The sequence below is a fragment of the Pelophylax lessonae genome, assembly GCF_965119305.1.
Source record: "Pelophylax lessonae genome assembly, chromosome: 9".
Taxonomy (NCBI): domain Eukaryota; kingdom Metazoa; phylum Chordata; class Amphibia; order Anura; family Ranidae; genus Pelophylax; species Pelophylax lessonae.
The window spans coordinates 175,441,373-175,462,248 of record NC_138776.1 but is presented as its reverse complement, the minus strand read 5'-3'; the positions used below and the strand labels follow the sequence as shown (position 1 = coordinate 175,462,248).

Below are 20,876 nucleotides of genomic sequence, written 5' to 3'. Positions count from 1 at the left end.
CTTGATTATTTGAGAAGTTCAGAAGTACATTATTAGTTGTCTTTTTGTTTACAGTCTCCTCACATTCATTATATAGTGCATATCAGTTTGACACATCGGAACACAGTCAAATAATCAGCATTTTCAGAAGGAGGCCAACAATGGCAACCTTTGTATTTTATCTTCATGACAAATGTAACCTAACAACTTGGCTGATAAAGTCTGCTGATTACAGACCCCAATAGCTTGGGCTGAAATATGCATTCACAATTGAGTTAGAAAAGTGATTGTTGCTGCCCTCCTCCCAACCACCTTTATTCACACCGAGCCACATAAAAAGTAAATCATAGAAAACATTTTTGCTGCATTCTCTTTAGTAAAAAAAAAAAAATGCTCTGTAAATCTTTTGCCATTATTACCCCATTTATTAATTGTTTGCTTTTCAATAGTGAAACATAGAAATGTATAAACATCTATAAAAACCTTTAAAAACCATAATATCGCAATGTTTTATTTTCTTCTCCACCATATGTTACTGCCCTCTTAATTGCATGCATTTTCTATCTGAGCAGCAAAAAGAAATTGTAAAATACTTGTAAAAAATGGACCTTTGCAGGAGTAGTATACTGCTCAAAAAAATTAAAGGAGCACTTTGAAAACACATCAGATGTCAATAGGGAAAAATATCATGCTGGATATCTATACTAATATAGACTGGGTAATGTGTTAGGAACGAAAGGATGTCACATCGTTTGATGGAAATGAAAATTATATACCTACAGGGGCTGAATTCAAAGACACCCCGAAAATCAAAGTGGAAAAAATGATGCAGTAGGCTAGTCCATTTTGCTGAAATTTCATTGCAGCAACTCAAAAATGATACTCAGTTGTTTGTATGGCCCCCACGAGCTTGCATGCATGCCTGACAATATCAGGGTATGCTCCTAATGAGATGACGGATAGTGTCATGGGGTTTTTCTCCCCAGATCTGGACCAGGGAATCACTAAGCTCTTGAACAGACTGAGGTGCAATCTGGCGGCGTCGGATTGAAACATAAAGTCCCAGAGGTGTTCTATTGGATTTAGGTAAGGCGAGCGTGGGGGCCATTCAATGGTATCAATTCCTTCATCCTCCAGGAACTGGCTGCATACTCACACCATATGAGGCTGGGCATTGTTGTGCACCAGGAGGACCCCAGGACCCATTGCACCAGCATAGAGTCTGACAATGGGTCCAAGGATTTCATCCTGATTTCTAATGGCAGTCAGGGTGCCTTTGTCTAGTAGAGGTCTGTGCGTCTCTCCATGGATATGCCTCCCCAGACTATCACTGACCCACCACCAAACTGGTCATGCTGAACGATGTTACAGGCAGCATAACTTTCATCCACGTCTTCTACAGACTCTTTCACGTCTGTCACATGTGCTCAGGGTGAACCTGCTCTCATCTGTGAAAAGCACAGGGAGCCAGTGGTGGCCCTGCTAATACTGGTGTTCAATACAAAATGCCAATCGAGCTCCACTGTGTCAGGCAGTGAGCACAGGGCTCACTAGAGGACGTTGGGCCCTCAGGCCACCCTCATGAAGTCTGTTTCTTATTGTTTGGTCAGAGAGATTCACACCAGTGGCCTGCTGGAGGTCATTTTGTAGGGCTCTGGCAGTGCTCATCCTGTTCCTCCTTGCACAAAGAAGAATATACCGGTCCTGCTGATGGGTTAAGGACCTTCTATAGCCCTGTCCAGCTCTCCTAGAGTAACTGCCTGTCTCCTGGAATCTCTTTCATGCTCTTGAGACTGTGCTGAGAGACACTGCAAACCTTCTGGCAATGGCAAGTATTGATGTGCCATTCTGGAGGAGTTGGACTGCCTGTGCAACCTGTTGAGGGTTCAGTTATTGCCTCACCAGTAGTGACACTGACCCTAGCAAAATGCAAAACTAAGAAAAAAACGTCAGAAAATGAGTAGGGAAAAAATCCTCAGTTGCCTCCACCTGTAAACCCATTCCTTTTTTGGAGGTTGTCTCAGTGTTGCCCATCTAGTGCACTTGTTGTTAATTTTATCAACACCAACACCGAAGCAGCTGAAACTGATTAGCAACCCGCTCTGCTACTTAACTGACCAGATCAATATCCCAGGAGTTTAAATGACTTAATACTATACTCAAAATAAAACATGTTCCTCTAATTCTTTTGAGCAGTGTATATTCTGAGTCATATTCTCAAGAAGTGAATTTATTATTATGTATTTTCTTTAAGTCCTCAGCCCCAACTCCTCCATACCCCTGCAGCCTTATTTTCTGGTGCTGCTGAAGTTAATAAAATCAATTGGACCTGTCACAGACATTCATCAAGATTGGTGACTATGACCTTTCTGACCCCCCCCCCTTTTTTTTCACAGAAGCCGTACTACTGTGTTGATTTTTTAAAAAAAAAATGTTTTAAGTATACTTAGGTTATAATGGATAATACTGTACATCATAGCAATATAAAATCATCTCCATCAATGTATTTGATGAAAAAGCTTGTAAGATGTGCTGTGCAAAGTATGAGGCCAAAGCTAGGGGCACTAGACTCTGTGAGCACAGCTTGCGAAGGCCAGTATCCACCCTGTATCTGTGACATTCTATGCCGCCGAGGCTTGTCTTGGGGGTTGGATCTCTGCCGTCTTGACTGTATTTGGATGTGGAAGGGGAGTCCTGGATTTAAAAGTTTTACTAAACTCAAGTTATCTGCCCCCTCTTGCATAGGCAGGGCACACCAACAGCCTTAAATGACTTTAAAAGTAAAGTTGTTTCTACCATTTTTCATTTTCTGCTTTTGGTCACGTGATCTCTTTCTATTTCTCTCAGCAGAATGGCCTGGGAGGGGATGGATATAATCCACAGGACGTTATATGTCATGTGATGTTGCTTTAGCTATCACAATTGTGGCAGTGTTGAACTGTAAGTCTTGTTAACTTGCTGCACATTTTCACTAGCAAGATGTGCACTTGCAGAGCACTTGAAGCACAGGTTCAGCAGGGAGCAAAGATGAACATTCAGCCACAGTGACCCCTGTGGTGGGATGACTATTGCACAACATAACTTAACCAGAGTTTGCAGCAGACTTACAGAATGTTTGCAAAGAAAGTTGATCTGGAGTCATGCAATGCAGACTTACTGCAATTGTGCAACAAACGTTTGAAGCCTGGCAAGACTAGCAATAGCGTAGCAAGTTATTTTTAAACTTGCAGCACAACTTCCATGCCATTCAGAGCAGGCTGACTAAGGAGGGTTCATTTATATGGGCATGCAACCGCCTCGACTTTTGGAGAAAAAAAATGAAATTTTACCTCAGAAGTAAGGGTGCTTTCCCTTTAAGATTTTAAATACAGTTATTGCAACTTTAAGAATATTTTGAAATAAGTTTAGGAGAACAAAATGTACCATGTGACCTAGGAGAAAATTTGGGAAGGACATATGATACATTGGAATATTCCAGAATCAGGGGGGCTTATTATATAAAGCCCCCCCCCCAAATTGCAAATTACATTTTTATGCCAGTTGATCAGGAGTCAGCTTAGCGAGCTCCCCCCTTCCCTGTCGCAAGTCACTTTATGTGATATTGTCATCCTTCTATGTAAGGGGGGATTTGTTGTTATATTTATTTTATTGGAGCTTTATGACTGAGCTATTATGTTTTGCAGTTTAAAAATAATTAAAACATTATAAAGTTAAGGATTGAAGTGAATATCAAAAGTATGTTAATTTTTTAAATAAATCCACACCAATAAATGTGCCGCGGCCAATATTTTGCCAACAAACTTGTGTGTATCTCTTTTTTTAATAGATATTTTGGTATTGGGAGAGGGAATAACATGCGGCCTGAATTCCCATGCACTGTCAGTCAAGCAACTGATAAGTCTAGAAAGGAGAACACATACCAGGCTGATACTGCACTTCATTCTGAATGCCCTGGAAGCCTGGGCATGTAATAGCTAAAACGATGTCACCTGACATGTGACGTGTTGTGGGTGTAGCTTCACCTCAACCTGGTACGTGTTATGGGAATGAGAACCATGATCACATGACCTAGTAAGTAAGCCCTGTATAGTGATACACTGAACAAAGTATACAGTATATCGTATCTCACAAAAGTGAGCACACCCCTTACAATTTTGTAAATATTTTATTATATCTTTTCATAAGACAACACTGAAGAAATAACACTTTGCTACAATGTAAAGTAGTGAGTCTACAGCTTGTATAACCGTCTAAATTGGCTGTGCCCTCAAAATAACTCAACACACAGCCAATAATGTCTAAACTGCTGGCAACAAAAGTGAGTACACCCCTAAGTAAAATGTCAAAATTGGGCCCAAAGTGTTAATATTTTGTGTGGCCACCATTATTTTCCAACACTGCCTTAACCCTCTTGCGCATGGAGTTCACCAGAGCTTCATAGGTTGCCACTGGAGCCCTCTTCCACTCCTTGGTGATGACATCACGGGCTGGTGGATGTTAAAGACCTTGCGCTCCTCCACTTTCAATTTGAGGTTGCCCCACAGATGCTCGATAGGCTTTAGGTCTGGAGACATGCTTGGCCAGTCTATCACCTTTATCCTCAGCTTCTTTAGCAATGCAGTGGTCATCTTGGAAGTGTGTTTGGGGGCGTTATCATGTTGGAATACTGCCCTGCGGCCCAGTCTCCAAAGGGAGGGGGTCATGCTCTGCTTCAGTATGTCACAGTGCATGTTGGCATTCATGGTTCCCTCAATGAACTGTAGCTTTCCAATGTCGGCAGCACTCATGCAGCCCCAGACCATGACACTCCCACCACCATGCTTGACTGTAGGCAAGACACACGTCTTTGTACTCCTAACCTGGTTGCTGCCACACATGCTTGACAGCATCTGAACCAAATACATTTATCTTGGTCTCATCAGACCACAGGACATGGTTCCAGTAATCCATGCCCTTATTCTGCTTGTCTTCAGCAAACTGTTTGCAGGCTTTCTTGTGCATCATCTTTAGAAGAGGCTTCCTTCTGGGATGACAGCCATGCAGACCAATTTGATGCAGTGTGCGGCTTATGGTCTGAGCACTGACAGGCTGAACCCCCACCGCTTCAACTTCTGCAGCAATGCTGGCAGCACTCATACGTATATTTCCCAAAGACAACCTCTGGATATGACGCTGAGCATGTGCACTTCATATTCCTGATATGTGCCTGCTGTACCATGTATTTGTATGAGAAAGTATCCTGTTCTATTTATATTGCTTCCTTTTTGTAAAATCCCCATTGTTCCTGCCAGTCCCTCTGCTTTTCTATTAAAAACTGACCACACTAAGCAGGAGAGCACAACGTGGTCAGTTCCCTATGTCACAATCAGGGGTCAGGCTTGAAGACCAGTTGCTATAGCAGTGGAAGCTCACACAGGAATCAGCAGGATAGGAACACAGGCAGGTCACCCTGGCAGATGACCCAGGCTCACATGAGGTGCGGAATCTAAATACTTACAGGTTTTCACCAAAGATCCTGATGATGGAGATGGATTTTGCTGTATGTTAGCATTAGGTCGCGGTACCAAGAGGTGAGCAAGCCAGGGTCCAGTAGCAGATATAGCAGGTAGGGATCAAGCAGAAGGAACAAGCCAAAGGTCGTTAATGAATAGTTGCAGGTTGGGATTAAACAGAAGCATAGTCGAGGAGCAAGCCAAATGTCAGTAACGAATGGTAGCGAAGATACAGACTGCAGCAGGAGAGACAAAAGTGAGATATTGGTTGGAGAAGGCACAATATTCTGGCAAACAGGAAGTGCAGAGTCATAGCTTAAATCAGGAAGTTCATAGGAGGACCAAAGAGTGCAAAATTCAAGGCAAATAGAATTCACAGCAGGATCATTCAAGGAATTGTCCAGCAACTGTCCAGCAACTGTCCAGCAACTGTCCAGCATTCCAGGTGGCTCAGAAAGCAGAGACATTGCCAGACACAGTGGAAGTCCCAGGTTAAAGTCCAGGTCCTGACACCCTAGCTATGCTGGAAACTCAGTGTGCTCTCCTCCAATGATCAGACTTGTCCTGACATGCCCATTTTGCACAGCCATTCACTGGGAAGTTCAGAGTGCTGCTGCTTCTCCTTCCCTCTTATGCAACTTAGAAGGGAGGGAATGTGATCATTTATAAAAAAGAGAAAAAGATAATTATAATGTGTTTTTAATATCTATACAAACATGTTTTGTCTTTCATTTCAATTTAAACTGAATAGGTTGTTTATTAACAAAGTGCTCATTTACAATCACTTAAAGTATGGGTTAGGACCACTTGTAACTTAAGGTAATCCAAGGGTCTCCTAATGAATTTCTGTCAGCTCTGTCCTTCTAGTAGGCCCTGTAACAAGTAATTAGACTATTAAACATCCTATCACAAGAAATACCTTTCATGTCGGTCCTGAAGAAGCAAATTTATTCTGTGAATTGCCTTGATCTGTGTCTGTAAAATAGAGTTATATGTGTAACAAGTGAGTAATAGCTGTTGGAATGTAAAAGCTTAAAATGTTTTTTCATAGACACTTAGGGGGAAGTTTACTAAAAATGGTTCACACAGAATATGGTGCAGCTGTGCACAGTAACCAAACAGCTTCTAGGTTATTTTGGATTTTGGATTCTTTTTGTATTTATGAATACATTTTTATTTTTTATAAACAGTAGTTTCTAATATTTTTCTTGAGTGTGACGTTTAAAGTTCCATTTAGTAGTGATAATCATTTAATTGGATGGTGAGTTGTTGTGGTAGTGGCGAAACATTCTTAAGCAGCAGGCACCATGATTGACCTACCTCTGTTGCATACCTGATTAAGAGAGCTTCCCTTAGACCTCTTGTCATGATCAGGGGTCAGACTCGAAGACGTGTTGCTATAGCAGTTGCGTGACTACCCTGATAAGCACACAGGCAATTACCCTGGCCGATGACTCGAGCTCACCTTAGTTGCGGAGTCTAAGTACTAAACAGTATTCACCAGAGTTCCCTATAGTGGAGATGGATTTTACTGCATGTTAGTACCAGGTCACTGTCCTGAGGTGCAGAATGAGGAGTGGCATGTGTTCCTGTGGTAGGTTCTGACAGAGTGGGTAGTTAGAAGACTTTCTGGGATGCTATGGATGTTCAGACTGGAACTTAAGCTGAAAACTGGCACATAAGTGGAGCACAGAAACTTACTGGTGCTAGAAGCAAAGCAGAAGTGAAAACAAGCCAGAGTCAGCCATAACTTGAGTAGCAGAGGTACTAATTCAGAAGGAAGGTAGCAGCGTCAGAAGCCAGGCCAGAATCTGATGAGGAGCAAAAGTACAAAAACATCAGGCAGAAGACAAAGCCAGGACACAAGCCAAGATTAGCAAGAGATCAGGATAAAGCAGAGCCATGAGACAAGCCAGGTCAAACACAGGTTGGCAGAATCTGGGTCAGGACACAACTCCCAGAAACTGACCATTACTCTTTTGTTGTGATGTGCTTTAAATAGATCTCTGGGTATCAAAAGTCTGTGCCAGATGTGCATGCTATATCACACTAATCTGCATATGCATTAGCATGTGCAGATGCATGCACAGCCTTGGCTATGTACTGGATCATTAGCTGTACTATGCCCATGTCCATGCCTAGATTTTCAGGCATGGTCATGCACTCCACCTTCTTGACAACATCACTGAATGACATGGTTGATGTTGATTTTACATTGGGGAACATTGTTTCACTTTTCTGAAATAAAATCTTTTTCACAGTGTGGGTGCCTTTTTATTAATGTTTTACATTTTTGGGAATGAGTAATAGTGGTGTGGTACTAATGTAGCAGCAAACAGTTTTGGTGGGAAACCAGAAATGGACTCTGAACGCAGACTTCAGGAAACCATTTTATTCACTAGCGAAGAAGACTTAGCAACGACTCGAGTCAGTTTGCCAAGTGACCAAATAGGTGTGTAAATCACAAATATTAGCAGTTGCATGACAGATACATATTTTCCCAAACTAGTCTGGCAAACAGAACATGTTTTTCTCTTTTCAGATGTTCCCTGTAACATCTTATCTAGGGCAATTATCATTCCCAGTTTTATCTGTAATCTCGCTAGTTACAGGAAAACAGCAAAAAAGAGACAAAGGGAGAGAAGGGAGGTGGGGGGGGGGGGGTCTAAGCTGCACATTAATTTTTGTCCTTGTAGCTCTACTGGGGTTTGTCAGAATCAACAATTTTGTTTTGCTAATTATCCGCCATTTTAGATGGCTTTCCAGGTGATGCCACACTAATGTACCAGTGTGCTCTTCACATTGGGAGAGTGGATATATCCGGCCTTCCTTGTTATAAAGAAGGCTTCAGGAGGTTACGTTCCACCCCCCCCCCTCAACAACCCTTCTGAGGTGTTGGATGTGGTAGGGGGCCCTTGTCCCTCAACAGTGGGACATGGTGCCTTGAAAGTGTTGACTGGAAGGAGGAAGATTATTCACTGCCTGAATGAATGCCTGACTGAATTTCTAAAGGGAACCCAACACCTCCAACTTTTTTTTGCAGTGGTACATGTCCCCTCTGGCAATCCTGTAAGTAGGGAAAAAGTGTACATAGTAATAAAGCGGAACTAAACTCTCTTAATCAACATTGATGATTTATAATCCTTATGCTGCTAGCATTAGTAAATTGATAGGCTGGTATTTACTTTTTTTTACATTTGTTCAGTTACTTCCTGATTTCATACTTAGGCTTCATAGGCATTCCCTAATCAGGAGGATGGGAAGAGGGTTTTTTCATATACCCAACATGTTACGGTTTAAAATTGCGCACACCCGTGGAATGGCGACAAACTACGGTCAATAAAAATCTCCATAGGCGACGCTTTAAAATTTTTTAATGGTTGGCAGTTTAGAGTTAGAGTGTAGCTCTTTTTTTTTTAAATTATTGCTCACGCTCTGGTGATCGCGGTGATACCTCACATGTGTGGTTTGAACAGCGATTTCATTCGTGGTGCAACTTCCATATACGTTTTATTTCGTGCACAAGCTCACGGCGACGGGGGGCGGCTAAAATGTATTATTTTTTTTCCTATTTATTTATTTTTTTAATTTTAACACAGGTTTTTAAAAAAAAAAAATATGATCACTTGTATTGCTGTCACAAGCAATGTAAACATCCCTTGTGACAGCAATATGCAGTGACAGGTACTCTTTATGGAGGGATCAAGGGTCTAAAAGACCCTAGACCCCTTCACTACAATTCCATGTATTCAAAACGCCAAAAACTGCATTTTTGAATACATTCACTTTTTGAAACTACCGCCTTTAGCAGCCGAGTAACCCGGATGTGACGTCATGGATGCCGCCTCCGGGTTACGTCATCGGAGACCCGATCGAAGCCCAAGGATGCGCTGGCTGGTTGCTCGGGTCTCCCGGTGGGACGGGAGACCCGGGCAGAGCCGCGGAAGGCAGCGGGAGGGGGGACGTCCCCTCCCGCTCTCCGGGGTAATGATCAAGCGGCTCACAAGCCGCATCGGTTGTTACCGCCGGAAAGCCGACCGCCAGCTCTAAACAATGGTATCAGGATGATGCCTCTAGCTAGAGGCATTATCCCGGTACAACCACTTAAAGTGAGCCGATGTAGGTCTAAATCAGTTTGCGTTAAGTGGTTAAGGACTCATCCCCCGCTCCTCTTGCACAATTGGCACTGTTGAGGAGTGGGGGGGAGCAGGTACCTGATTTTGACAGATACCTGCTCCCACTTTCATTCCGAGTGCCGCGGAGCTCGGGAACGGAAGTTATTTTCCCACCCCCTGCAATCTTCTGGGACACTGACAGAAGACTGCTTCCACCAATCCAGGCGACTCGCACAGTGGGCACCCGGCTGTGAAGCCACAAGCTATCACAGCCAGGTGTCCATATTGAAGATGCTGGCGCCACCGAGGGAGGATAGAGGATGAAGACGGCTGGGGTGAGCTCACCACTGGACCGTGGGACAGGTGAGTGTCTGTTTTTTAAGAGTCAACAGCTACACTTTTTGTAGCTGCTAACATTTTTTTTTTTTGACAGGTGCCTGGAGATCCTCTTTAAATAGTTATTCTACTTGTATTTTACATGTTAAGTACTGAAATCGCTAGTTTGGCTTATGACTATGGAACACGAGTGATATTTTACATTTTCTTGATCCAACTTTCCTTTTTTCCCTCCCTATACCTCATTCCATTTCTCTCCTCCTTTCCCCTTCTCCTCCCTCCACCCAATCTCCCTCTTCATGTTGCTTATTAGACACAGGTTGCCAGCCAATCTCGGGTGTTTTATTTTCTTCTGTACGTATCTAACGAATGGCTGTTGTTGTGTTGAGAACCTGTCACTGTTAACACTTTTTTTCTATCCTCGAATATTCCTCCTTCTTTTGTTATCTGGAGGGCCTCCTCGGATAGTCATTTGGCCTCTGGGCTCGTGATCATCATGAACCCAGCACGCTATTTCTGCAGATTGTTAGAAATTTCTATAATTTATAGGATTTTTGCTTCCCCTACCCACCCCCTTTTTTTTTTCTCTACCCCCTTCTCTTTTTCTTGTGTACTTTTACCTCACCCTGTGTGTGACTCTATAGCTCCTGTGTGCATATTTATTTTTTGATCCTCCTATGGCTCCTTTGAATGTTGTCACTTTGAATGTACAAGGTCTTAACATTCCACAAAAGCGTACTTAAGCTTTTTGTTTCTTGGCATCTAAGAAAGCACACATATGTCTCCAGGAAACCCATTTTACTACAACATCAACACCTAAATTCTTTGGCTTAGTATACCTTCAGGTTTTTACAACTTTGGATAATAACAAGCAATGGGGGGTAATAGTGGCTTTCCACCGTACAACACCTTTTTCCCTCCTGACAGAAAAAAAAGACCCTGAAGGGCGGTATCTCATACACACAGGATATCTAGTTGACTCTCCAATTGCTGTTGTTTCTTATTAAACAAACAAATCTCCGTCCTCTTTTCTATTTCAAGTGATTGAAGCTGATAAATTAGGCACCCTTTTAATATGTTGAGATTTAAACAAAGTCCTTTATCCATACTTAAATAAATCCCACACCCCTATTGCCTCTAGTCCTGGGAGACATCCATTTCAATAACTACTCCAGTAATACTCCTTGATAGATTCTTGGCGAGAGACAAACCCCACAAAACGCCAATACACCTTTAACTCTCATCCTCATAAATGTTTTTCCTGAATTGATCATATACTAATCACAGTAGGGATGACTCCTGAACTTATTTCTTCATCGATCATCCCATTGCCATGGACTAATCATAGTTCTGTATGCACAACGCTCATAACCTAATCCCTAAAGCTCATGATCATACATGGTGTATTAATGATACTATTTTATCCCATCCAGCTCACTCGGCTGATTTAGAAATAGCTCTGAAAGACTACTTAACTAATAATTCAACCACTGATGTTTCCCCATTGACACTTTGGGAGGCTCATAAAACGGTGCTCCAAGGAGCTTGTATCTGCCAAGCCTCTTATCTTGAAAAAGAAAGATGTCAGTTACAGAAAAAAACTGGAGGTTAAATTCAAATTTTCTCACGTGCTTTTCCATTCAAAACCTACCCCTGCAGCTAGTTTACAACTCGATAAAGCACAGCTTGACTTCTATCTATTTTTACCTGACTCTGCTGATAAAATCTTAAGTAAATCTAGACACACATTCTATCCTAAAGCTAATAAACCTTATACACTTCTAGCCTGTATCCATATAAACCTAAATCGCCCTTTTAAACCGATTAGATAAAAATTATCTCTAGACATAAATTCTAGTAACCCTGTAAAGATTCTCCATACTTTCCAGAAGCACCTTGCCTCGCTATATAAAATGGAAGGCCCTTTAGACCAGACAGTGGCAGACTTCTTTTTTTTCCCAAATAACACTACCAACTTTACCTTTGACTTATTGGGACAATCTTGAAACCCCATTACCACTAATAAAATCTTAATGGCTATTAAAGCTCTCAAGCTGAATAAATGTCCAGGTCCTGACGGTTTTTCAGCAAAATATTACTAGAAATTTTCACATATTTTAGTTCCATTATTGACTAATGCATTTAACTCTCTTCTTAAAGGACAATCTTTTCGGCCTAAGACTTTGACGGCAATAATTTCAATGATTCCTAAACCTCATTCTGATGACTCATCTTGATCCAACTATAGACCTATTTCATTGCTCAATCTTGACATCAAGCTCTTTGCGAAAGTTTTAGCAACCCGACTAAATACAGTAATAGGCTCCTTATCCATATAGATCAAGTCGGTTTAATCCCGCTATACGTCGGTTATACATCAAGTGGGAGATAATGTACGTAGGGCCACTCTATTGCTACATGCTGCTAAATCACGGAAAATTCCCCTCTGCTTATTGTCCCTAGATATCAAAAAAGCCTTTAATAGGGTATCATGGACTTATCTACATTATGTTCTGCAACGTTGGGGATTTGGTCCCCACTTCCGTAGCTGGATCTAATCATTATACAATAAGCCGAGAGCCTAAGTCAAAAATGCATAATATAAATCTAACCCCTTTGAATTATGCAGAGGCACACGTCAGGGTTTCCCTCTATCCCCACTTTTGTTCGCTTTTCTTATAGAACCCCTAGCCCAATTCATTAGTTCTGATCCTTCGATTAAGGGTCTTGAACTTTCCGGTTATCAACATAGACTTTGTTTAATCGCCGATGATATCCTAATTTTTACGTCTGCATATTTCTTCTTCTAACCTCATTAGAAAATTTGAATGTTTTGCCCATATTTCAGGTCTTACCATCAACTCTCATGAATCTACAGCATTAAACATATCTCTGTCCTCTTCTGCTTTACAACAAGCACAAAGATCCCTCCCAGTTTCATGGTCCTCCTCTCACCTGCCTTACCTAGGTGTTACACTTACAACTAACCTCTCTGGACTTTATGCTGCTAATTTTCCACCGGTATTATGCCAAATTAATAACCTATTATCCCAATGGTATTCTCTTCTCTTATCTTGGATGGGTAAAATTAATGTTATTAAGATGTAGATTTTATCTAAAATCCTTTATCTCTTCCGAGTCCTACCTATTCCAGTCCTGGCATACATTTTAAGGATAATACATTGCAAAGCAACCACGTTTGTCTGGGGATCTTCAAAACCCTGACTGCCAAAACACACCCTATACCTTCCCAAGATTAGAGGTAGCCTTGGATTTCTCAACTTTGCTAGCTACTACCATGCGGCCCAATTAGAGCAACTACCCAAATATCATGCAACCTCTAAAGTCCCCTATCGGGTAATGTTAGAATCCTTGCAGTGCGATTTATTGTCTCTGGTTAACCTTATGAAAATCATTGACTTTGGAAATCAGAACTCTTTTGATTTCTTCAAATAAAAATGTTTTTCATACCATATATTCAAGACAGACTCGATAATCTATCTCGTTTTGAAGATATATGTAAACGTGATCCCCACACAAAAGGACTGGTTTTGACTCTCCTATGCCCAACTTATTGCCAAACCTGATGCTGAACCTCCTACTTATGTAGCTAAATGGGAGTTTGACTTTGGGTTTAAGCTGGAAACAACTGATTGGAATGAGATATGGGACGCAACAAAAAATACTCACACTATGGTATTTGGTCCCTGCCAAGATTGCAAAATGTACCTCCAGTTATCCTGCATCTTGCTTCCGAGGTTATACTGCCCTTGGGTCACATTCACATATTTGGCAGGATTGCCGGTAGTTAATAAATTCTGGATGGAAATATTCCTTCCAGTTTTCTACATTGTTTGAGGAGCACATCCCTCCTCACCCCTTTGTAGCACTTCTAAATTTAAGACCGGATAATCTCATCCGATCCCACTTTAAACTCCTTCTGCAAGTTACTATGGCTGCGAAACAGACCATCGCCAAAGCCTGGAAATCTCAGACGCTGATAATGGCTGAAACCAAACGTAGACTTAACCAAGCTATGGTCCATGCCAAAATAGAAGCCATCACTCATTACAAATTTTGCAACTTTTTGACATATTTACCCTCCAACTTCAATGAATCTGTGATGCGCATTTTACTGTTGCCTTTGTGAGTATAATACTTACTGTGTTTTTATACAATAAATTATTTGACTCCGGATAATGAACTAGGTCGGTGCACCCTCTGTGTGTTTTGTAAGTTTGATGAATCCTTATTGATGCCTTGGTGACGTGTTTTTACATTCAAGCTTTTTGTATGTATATTAAACGCTTGAAGTCGCACATTACCCCAGGGATTATCTTTAACCTTATCCATATTCTTTTTCTTTCATTCTTCCCATATGGTTCAGGTAGCAACATTTATACCTATGTTCTTTATACTTTACTTCCCTTTATACTTTAATCCCGTACTTTACGATGTTACTTTTTTATTGTTGCTGCTGAACCTCCTTGTATGAAATGTTAAAACTCAAAAGAAATTTGACAAGAAAACAAATTGGGGTAGATACATATAAAACTGGTGCACACAGAATCAGGTGAAGCTTTGCATAGTAACCAGTAGTCTTCTAGTTTTTTTTTTTTACAAAACTTAATTGAACAAGCTGAAGTTAGAAGCTGAATAGTTACTATGCACAATGCATCAGATTCTGGGTGCTCCAGTTTAAGTAAATTCCCCCCAATATTGCCGATTTCATTAATCTGTAAATAAATGTGAAAATACTTCCTTTCTAATTTTTTTAAACCTCCTAATAGTATGTTTAGTATGTTAGCATGTTTTATAAGACCACAAATTTGTTAAAAATATAACAAGTGACGAAATGCAAAAAAATATCAGTTGCTAAGATTTTTATTGAGCAGGAGCATTTAACCAGAGACAAAAATAAGCAGGATTTAACAGCATACAATGTTATGAGTGTGGTTTATTTTGCAGATAAGTAAGTAGCTCAGATTATATGCACATGATGTCTTCATTTATCACAGCAGAAATGTCCATGTCCATGGCAAGGATCACACGGCTCAGGACAACAGGGAACAACACAAGGGTTGCATGGATTGCATGGATCTGCCAAGAAACAAAACCTTCATTAGTCATGTATTACATCCTAACCCCTTCACGACCAGAGGCCATTGAAGCTTAAATGCTCAGAATGAATTTAGCAGTGTTAGTATGTTTTGGTTCTCTAGACTTTAACTCTAATTTGCCTACCTGAATAATTTTTACATTGAGCCCCGGTTCACACTTCTGCGAATGCCGGGTTCGCATGTAATGTCGGAGCGCACTGCTCCGACATTACATGCGATCAGCTGTGCGGTGCGAGTTTAGCCATACAAAGCCGGAGCAAAGACGCACAGGAGGCATTTTTGCAGCCGCATCAGGATCGGATCACACAGCGGTTCACACTTGTGCGATCCGCTCCTGTGCGAACTGCACGATCGCACTGCGATATGCGATCAAACTGGGGGTGTCGTTAAGATTACATTGACACCCCCAGCGTATCGCATATGGCAGTGTGAACTGCCGGGGGTGCGTGTGCGATGCGGGAAGAGGCTGCGAATTCGCAGCCTTCCCGCACTCGCATAAATGTGAACCGAGCCTGATTAAGAACCTATTACATGACCTGTTTTATAAAATACTTTGCTCTAAATTTATTATAAGATGACAAATGGACAACAATAGATAAAAATGGTAAAAAAAAATTACATTTAGTTATTTTCCATAGCAGTTTTGATTCAAACTGTTTACATGTTTATTTGTTTATTTATTTTTTACAAAGTGTAATGCTATCTAACGCTTCATCTTGACTGCCCAGAGAAGCAGAAACTTCCAGTGAGCACCATGATTGGCTATCATAATGATTGCGTGATGGAAAAACCTTACTAATGGGTTCCTGATCATTTTAGACCTTGTTGACATTTGCATTTGGGAGGTGGTAAAAACATGTGTCTGAGCTGCATTTTTACTGCCCCTCAATCAATCCCCCCTTAAGCTGTAAAGGCAGGTGATCAGATGCCGAAGCCGCAATCCTTTACACCAGCAAAAATTCGGTACCTGAAAGCGACTGTTCAGCTTCTGTGCAATGCACGCAGCTGGTGTGGGTTTTTAGTGGTTAAAACAGGCAGTGAGGGGGGTGACAAAGTATCTCCAAGCTATCCACCACAATCTGCTCAACAGAGAGCCAAACTGTGTATAAACAAACCCTTAAAGTATAACTAAAGGCAAAACTTTTTTTTTTTTTTGTTTTGGATAGGGTTTAGAATGTGTGGCAGTTTTTTTCACTGTCTGTGCTTCTGTTAAGGGGATTCACCCTCTCTATTTATCCTGTTTACCATTATTATTGAAAGTAAAAGGAAATCCCAAATTTTGGGTTGTCCCCAGAAAAGTAATAGAGGGAAAATCTTCCAATGGGTCACTAATTCTAGTGACAATGGGACACAGATGGGGGAAAAAAGTCTTACAGGGGTTATAACGCTCCCTTACTCTACCCAAAATTGAAAAAAAAAAGTTCTGCATAAAGTTCTACTTTAATCTGAAACATGTGGCTGTGATAAGTCCCAGAATTAGCAGTGGGCAGAGATGTGCACTACTAGTTCACAGGTGCAATATAAAGTAACATTATCATTTTCATGAAAGAATGTAATTGGAAAGGTGGGGCAGCAGGATTTTATAGGAACCATCATAAGACATTAAAAAGTTTTTTTAAAAGAACAATAAATCGTATTTATATACATGTAATCAACAACAGAATCTAAAATATCAGATAGACACACACATTTACAAAATATAATCTATATCACTCTTCTAAATGAATATATTTTATGATATGTATAAAAGATCTATGTCACTAGTGATGTTATTATGTTGTATTTACATTTAGGTTTTTTACTTCTAGTGTCCTGTCCCCTTTTGCTTTTCCTCCTGAAGAAGCAGGTGACCACAAAACATGTTGAGAGTCTGACGGTCTATACTTGTATACCTTTTCTGAAGTTAATTCCCAGGTAGAGGTGACCCCAATGTTGGGAGTGTAGCAACCGTCAAGAGGGACAATTTTATATTTTGTAAATTTGTATGTCTATCTGATATTTTATATTGAGTTGTTGATTATATATATATATATATATATATATATATATATATATATATATATATATATATATCAAATGTATTGTTCTTTTAAATAAACATTGAAATGTCTTACGATGGTACCGATAAAATCCTGCTGCCCCACCTTTCCAATTACATTCTTTAATGATACATAGGGTGTGGTTACCTGTATTTTAGAATAAAGTCAATTCTGGGCAGTCACTTTAAAATGATCATTTACACATTTACAGACTGTAGATGAAGAGTGCATAAGCAAAATATATGTGAGTAGTAAATGCATTTTATTTACAGAGGTTTGCAAAACAATTCATATTATAGTCCTCTTAGCAAGAAGTACCAACCAACTTATAGTTAATCAATTTGCATTTATGTTTCACTTCATGTTGCATTAATGTGCCAGAGGTCCAGAGCTATGGTGATTTAGAACTGCACTTTTTTTACCCACTGTGTTGCGACTGGTAAGAAAAGTTTGCAGTTGTGCTACAGTATATACTTGTGGAGAATATGTATGACTTTTCATTTCTGCCTTCAGGTGTAATGGTAAGCAGTTCATGTAATTGTTAGAAGGGTAAAATATATTTTTAAGCACAAATAAGGGGAAAGAATTATAATTGTCACTTTTGGTTTTCTGTTGAACAAAGACAGCTGATATAATCACTTTGTGCAGTTTTTTCCCAATATCAAATAAAATCATAAATGCATTGAATAGCCATCTATAAAAGAAACAACTAAAAATGTGCACTGTTTGTGATCTGTGAAGAATCATCTTTTTCAGTGATGGGAGTATAGGTTTATTTAAAAATATACACTCTTTATTCATTATCTTAAATACTTAAAAAATAATCTATTGCTCCTCTTACCTTGTTGGTGAACATGGACGGTTCCATGATGATGATGGTGATGATGGTGAGGCTTACATGCTGAAGAAATACAAACATATATTAAAGAAGAATACCAGACAACCGACAATAAAAGTAACCGAATAACATTTAATGCTATCAGCCAAATATTGTAACTGTAGTGTAATCTGTATAATTTATGTTTACCCTGGATTTATTAATCTACTGCAACTGGAGTTCATCATGTTCCTCTGAGTGGTACTGGCACTACCATGAGAGGATTGTCTTGTGCAACATAACTTTGCTCTTAGGTACAAGAAGGAGCCCACAGTAGGTAAAATCAGAAAACCTGACCTTACTTTCCCAGGGTTGAGACATATAGTAGACTTCAGTCAGATTTTGCACATCAGGTCATATGTTTGGTTCTATCAGACATCTGCAATTTAATTTCTCTTCCAACTCATTTTTACATGTTATGATATTGTAGATCATGTAACTGAACAAACAAAATGTAATCTAAGACTGATTTTTTTCCTGGAGATAAAACATTTTGCTCAAAACTTAACTCTAGGTTTACTTTTACTTTAAATAGCTTGTTTGGGCCAACCGATGGAAGTTCCCAGTACCGCTGCAGGAACACAATGCTGTTTACCTTTATGCCTCTGATGTTAAATACAGCTTATACAGCTCTGACAGAAGCCGCATCAATTAGTAATGGAAATAGTTTGCTTGGGCCAGCTTATTTGTGTATTTACAATAAAAGTAAACCCAGATTCAGGTTTAAAATAGAATTCAAGTCCAGCTAAAATTAAACTACAGTTATTGATACGATAACTTATAACTGACACACATGCATAGCCAAACATTTTTAGCAGGAAATTATAAGAAAGAAAGAATTTTACAGTGGAGTATAAAAAAGATGTAGTTTAATTATAAACACAACACTTACGGTCTTGGCATGGATCTTTGCAGACTACTACGTTTTGGCAAGGGTTGCATGGATCTTGGCATTGGATCTTCTGGGCAACACATTTCCCTTTGATTCCAGACATATCTATTTTTAAGTTTGGTTTCCTTCTTGGAAAATTCAGAAAGATTTTTCGGTTATTTGAGTAATGTATGATGGCACCTTTTTATATATACTGCAAGTGGAGGAGGAATTAGAACACATTCCTCCACTGACTGGTTATAACAGATTTACAAGGTGTTGAAACGCTGTCCACATGCTTATCATTTACTAGTTTGTTTAGGCTTTATTCAGCACTAATTATTTACCTACACTCTATGATGTAAACTTTTTAATTGTTTTTTTCTTTTTAATTCCTTTTTAATTGTTTTATATACTGATGCATAGTTTTAATTGGGATTATGTGTTAGCGTGCATATTTAAAAATTGTTGTAGTAGTCATTTTTATATTGCAGCATGTTGCTCATATTAAGACGTGCGATATTACTCAAAAGATAAAAATATTTGCACATAGGGGTCTTGAATATTTAGAAGTACATCATTAGTTGTCCTTTGTTTTTGCTCTATTCACATTCACTATTTAGTGCATAGTCAGCTTGACACATCGAGACACAGTCAAACAATCAGTATTTTCAGAAGGAGGCCAACAATGGCAACCTTTGTATCTTATATTTATGACAAATGTAATCTAACAACTAGGCTGATAAAATCTGCTGATTACAGACCCCAATAGCGTGGGCTTAAATATACATTCACAAATGAGTTAGAAAAATTATTGTTCCTGCACCCCCACCTCCCAACCACATCTATTCATACAGAGCTGCATAAACATTCAGTCATAGATAAATTGAAAGCAAACTACTTTTGCTGCATTCTCTTTAGGAGAACATATATGCTCTGTATATCTTCTGTCATTATTACACCCTTTATTAATTGTTTGCATTTCAATAGTGAAACAAAAATATGTATAAACACCTGTAAAAACCTTTAAAAACTTGATGCCATAATATTGCAATGTTTTAATTTCTTTTCCACCATATATTACTGCTGCAAAGCAGCAAATTGATGGAAAAGTATGTAGGATGTGCTCTGCAAAGTATGGGGTCAAAGCTAGAGGTACTAGACTCTGTGAGCACAGCTTGTAAAGGCCAGTATCCACCCTGTAACTGTGATATCCCATTGCTGCCAAAGCTTGTCTTGGGGGTTGGATCTCTGCCACCCTGACTGTAATTGGATGTGGAAAGGGAGTCCTGGGTTTTAAAGTGTTATTAAACTCACGTTATTTGCCCCTCTTGCATACAGTGGGGATCAAAAGTTTGGGCATCCCAGGTAAAAATTTGTATTAATGTGCATAAAGAAGCCAAGGAAAGATGTAAAAATCTCCAAAATGCATCAAATTACAGATTAGACATTCTTATAATATGTCAACAAAAGTTATATTTTATTTCCATCATTGACACTTTCAAAATTACAGAAAACCAAAAAAATGGCATCTACAAAAGTTTGGGCACCCTGCAGAATTTATAGCATGCACTGCCCCTTAGCAAGGCTGAGACCTGCCAGTGTCATGGATTGTTCTCAATCATTGTCTGGGAAGACCAGGTGATGTCAATCTCAAAGGTCTTAAATACCCAGACAATCAGCACCATGGGATCTTCTAAGCAGTTGTCTAGAAAGCTGAAACTGAAAATAGTTGACGTTTACAAAGCTGGAGAAGGCTATAAGAAGATAACCAAGCGTTTTCAGATGTCAATATCCTCTGTTCGGAATGTAATTAAGAAATGGCAGTCATCAGGAACAGTGGAAGTTAAAGCAAGATCTGGAAGACCAAGAAAAATATCAGACAGAACAGCTCGCAGGATTGTGAGAAAAACAATTCAAAATCCACGTTTGACTGCACGATCCCTCCAGAAAGATCTGGCAGACACTGGAGTTTTGGTACACTATTCCACTATAAAGAGATACTTGTACAAATATGGTCTTCATGGAAGAGTCATCAGTAGAAAAC

General features: G+C 39.8%; 1 protein-coding gene and 1 long non-coding RNA gene across 2 annotated transcripts in view; both read right to left on the bottom strand.

Annotated features, from left to right (window-relative positions):
- The window catches only part of LOC309564720, a 626,554-nt gene that overhangs the window by 135,884 nt on the left and 469,794 nt on the right, over positions 1-20,876 (bottom strand). The gene's annotated exons all lie outside the window — the stretch shown is intronic.
- LOC309563836 (uncharacterized protein) lies at positions 14,928-18,953 on the bottom strand (the record flags this gene model as incomplete). Its single annotated transcript, XM_082268468.1, has 3 exons — positions 14,928-15,022; positions 17,923-17,982; positions 18,851-18,953. The coding sequence occupies 3 exons, from the start codon at positions 18,951-18,953 to the stop codon at positions 14,928-14,930; spliced, it is 258 nt and encodes an 85-aa protein (XP_082124594.1).